Source organism: Limulus polyphemus, unplaced genomic scaffold (genome assembly GCF_000517525.1).
Source record: "Limulus polyphemus unplaced genomic scaffold, Limulus_polyphemus-2.1.2 Scaffold540, whole genome shotgun sequence".
NCBI classification, from domain to species: Eukaryota; Metazoa; Arthropoda; class Merostomata; order Xiphosura; family Limulidae; genus Limulus; species Limulus polyphemus.
This window is the reverse complement of record NW_013666150.1, coordinates 376771-380433: the sequence shown is the minus strand read 5'-3', so window position 1 is coordinate 380433 and position 3663 is coordinate 376771. Positions and strand designations below refer to the sequence as shown.

At 28.7% G+C, this 3663-nt stretch overlaps 1 protein-coding gene across 2 annotated transcripts in view; it reads right to left on the bottom strand.

Moving 5' to 3' along the window:
• LOC106458979 (flap endonuclease 1-like) overlaps positions 1-3663 on the bottom strand; it is a 20840-nt gene that overhangs the window by 11468 nt on the left and 5709 nt on the right. For both annotated transcript variants that reach the window (XM_013918545.2, XM_022385343.1), the window contains exons 4-5: positions 2930-3032; positions 1105-1168 (exon numbers count right to left, since the gene is read on the bottom strand). In XM_013918545.2, coding sequence (XP_013773999.1) covers positions 1105-1168; positions 2930-3032 — 167 coding nt within the window. The remainder of the gene's footprint in view (positions 1-1104; positions 1169-2929; positions 3033-3663) is intronic.

The following is a 3663-nucleotide window of genomic DNA, read 5'->3' as shown; positions in this document are numbered from 1 at the left end:
AACAAGGAACTTTTTACTCCATCTAGGCCATCCTATCTACTAAATCAAACACTAAAAATCTCAAAGCTAGCCTTTATCATTCAAATATTTATTAAGCCTTCCCTTAAACTAACTGTAGCTACCACGTCTGAAGGCCATTTGTTCCAAAGGCCAAAACCTTCTTAGAAAAATAAAGCTGGCTTAGCTGAAGGCAATTCCTACCCTGTCAAAATTTATATTTGTGTCCTTAGTCTTAAAATTTATTTATTAAGATAAAATCTGACTAAGAATCCTATAGGACAAAGGAGTCCTGGTAACTGCAAGGGGTTAACTTAATGAGTAGAGCATATTGAAATGACCAATTCTCTCTTTCAATAAGTAACAAAAATTGGTAAGTCAAAATCAAAACTTAATAGGCACAGATATAAATGACACCCATATTCACAGCCCAAAAGGTAATAAAGATCTTTAAAACCATAATAGCATGTATATGTACCCATTTTTATATACTTACACTGGAGACTAGCAAAACTATATTTTACCATATTTTCGTTAAAAGAAACAACAGTGCAACAAGATCATGAAGTATTTAGGTGCAAACTAAGAATATTTGAACTAAAAGCACTTTGAACATTGCCCTGAGTGCATACCCATTTCTTGATTATACATATTTCAGTAAGTGGTAACCAATTAAAAACCTTTTAAGAAAATTAAAAATGTTAAGTAAACTTGCACAGCTCTTGAAAACATCCAAGTCAAAAAGATAGTTTCAAGTCATTAGCAAATGTTTCAGGGTAGACAAAAGTGAGCAGCTAATACAACTAATAAGGCACAAAAGACAATATAGGCTCAAACTACTAATTTAAATAGTGTCAGTATAAATGTGATATGGATTTTAAATTAATATGCATGGATATAAATCTTGAAATATATTTCTAAATAGTGAACATTAAAATAATATTAATTCTGTCATTCTGCCAGAACAGATTATGAATAAAAAAAAAGAACAGAATTTTTTCAAAACTCAAATAATGCATGAATGACTTATTATATCACAAAATATACACATCACACATTTCACTATTTGTACATAAACTTAAAAGAAATGAAATTCGATTGATTCACCTGCTTCTTCTGCAGCTTCAAGTTGTTTCTGGGCTTCCTCTCTTCTTTCTTGTCTTTTTTCCAACTGGATATACAAATATATATATAGAAAATTAATACTTAAACAGTCAAGCAAAATAAAATCAAAAGGAAGGACTGAGTTAAAAACAGCAAATCCACACCAGTGATAAATGACATTTAAATGAACAAAACAAACCCAAACAAAAACAAAATTAAATTAAAGATGCTGCAGTCACCTCCAAAACCTAGGAACATTTTATATCCACATTGTATCCTGTATCCTGGAGAGCCCTTTAATTTATAGTTTTTAATTTAATTTTGTTTTGTTCATATATATATATATAATAACAATACTTTTTCTTTTTAAGAAGTCAAAAATTTTACAAACTATCACATGTATTGTACATCAATTTTATACAACTTATTCCAAAGTCAATTTATATTAAACTATGATTCTATTCCATACAATTATTATCATCAAATTATCAGTGCAGTAATTTTGACTAGTTTGACAACTGGAAATAAAATGTGAATTAAAGGGTATAATTTGTTTTTTTTTAACATACACTTACTAAAAATATTTTGTTCAACAAAAGTGTGTGACAGTCAAATGCGATTGATTATACTTAAAATTTTGAGAACAAATCAGTTATGATAAACCTAGGGTTAAAAGATCTCCTCTGGAACACAGCTTTGGGTGTATAAAAGCTATTTTCCACTGAATAAAAGCTTAAATTCCATCCATTTTTCATTTATTCTATATTAATATCATCATCTTTGTGTTCAGCAACCATGGATGACAAGTTGATACTCACAGATCATTCTAATCACTCAAATGACAATTAATTAATCCACTGCTTTTTTCTACAATGATTAAATCAATTTTACATCACTGCTTGGCTATCTGTTGACACAATATTACTTATACAAAATCACTAAACATCAATTTACATAATACATTTAACTGCTTGGCTATCTATACATAACACTGGTACAATAAAATCACCAACAATAAACATCAGCTTGTGCAAATGAATGAAATAAACAGATCAATATATTATTTTATATAATATACCCAATACAAGTATATGGAATAGTAAGAATTAGATGTGTGATTTTAGTTAAAATCCCATAATTTTCCATTATTCTTTTCTAATTATTTTTAATTTTATCTCATACTTGGGTAACGTAACCTTCTATGTTTATTAATACTCTAATATTATTATAAAACTCCTGAAAAATAAACTTTTGTTTTAATAAATGGATTTTTATTAATATTTCTACTTATATTGGTTAGTTTCTTTAAGTTTACCTTCTAAGTTTCAAACCTAGAGTAAAATCGAATGAGCATGCATGCCATATTTTCATATTTCACTTCTGTTTGCATGAGCTCTAGAGCCAGAAAAAGGCAGATTTTTTTAAATATATAAATAAAAGAACTATCATGTACAGAACAGAGAAACCTCTTAGTGAAATTTACATCTGATAATTCAAATCATATCATTTGTTTACGTACCTACTTGTCACGCTATGCCAGTTGAGGCAATCGACACCTTTAAGACTTTAGTTCTCAGTTGTTAAACTCTACAGATTTAGTTTTTCCTTTTTTCAGTATACTTAAAAAATTGTAAGTAATTTTTAACATAGAGTTTTCAAACAGTTTAGAGTAACCAATATACATATAGTTTGTAATCTTAATGTTTAAAACAACTGTTTGTACTGCTTCTTATTGAGTACGACTGCATGCATGTGTACTAACATCTGATATTACTGCACTCTTTGTCCCATATATCTCTGATTCAAAAAACAAAACTTTTTCCCATACCTCTGAGCTTTTCATCTGAGGAGGTTTTCCATCAAAAACATACACAGGCTTGATTCCATTTTCTATCATACGAATTGTTCTATAGAACAACCCAACCAAGTGACTGATAAGATAAAATGGTATTAGCAACTGCTTTCCTTTTTAAAGAATAAGAATTCCATAGGAGTTCAGTTACACTAATTTACAGCCTATTTTATTTGTTTATATATGCACATTCAGCATATCTCAAACATTCAGTTGCACAAATGTTAATGTAGAAATAAGAAGAAATTGATAGAAACATCCAGTGCTCTGAGTGCTGTAACTACTAGTCTACTGCTCATCATTAATCTTGAATTTCATATTTTAAGAATTAAATTATATATATAGAGAAATAAAGTTCTTCTGAAAAAAACTGTAGTTAACAAACACCCCAAAATGAGATTTTCTATTTATGACTAGGCTTCCAAAGCTTACAAATATGACATTTTCACACTTAAGACACCATATCCGGGATCTGATGATATCAATCCTAAGATTCTGAGAAAGTGAGTAATGATCCTGTACAGTAGAGAAATTCTTGACAGTTGGAAAATTCGTGCGGTGATCCTTGTTTATATATATATATATATATAAAAAGTAACAAGAGACCCAGAAAATTAGAAGTATATTAGTTGAGAACCTATAGAATTGACACAAAAAGTTAATTATTAAGTAAGAATCTAATGAAATTAGTATAAAGTAAATATAAAAAT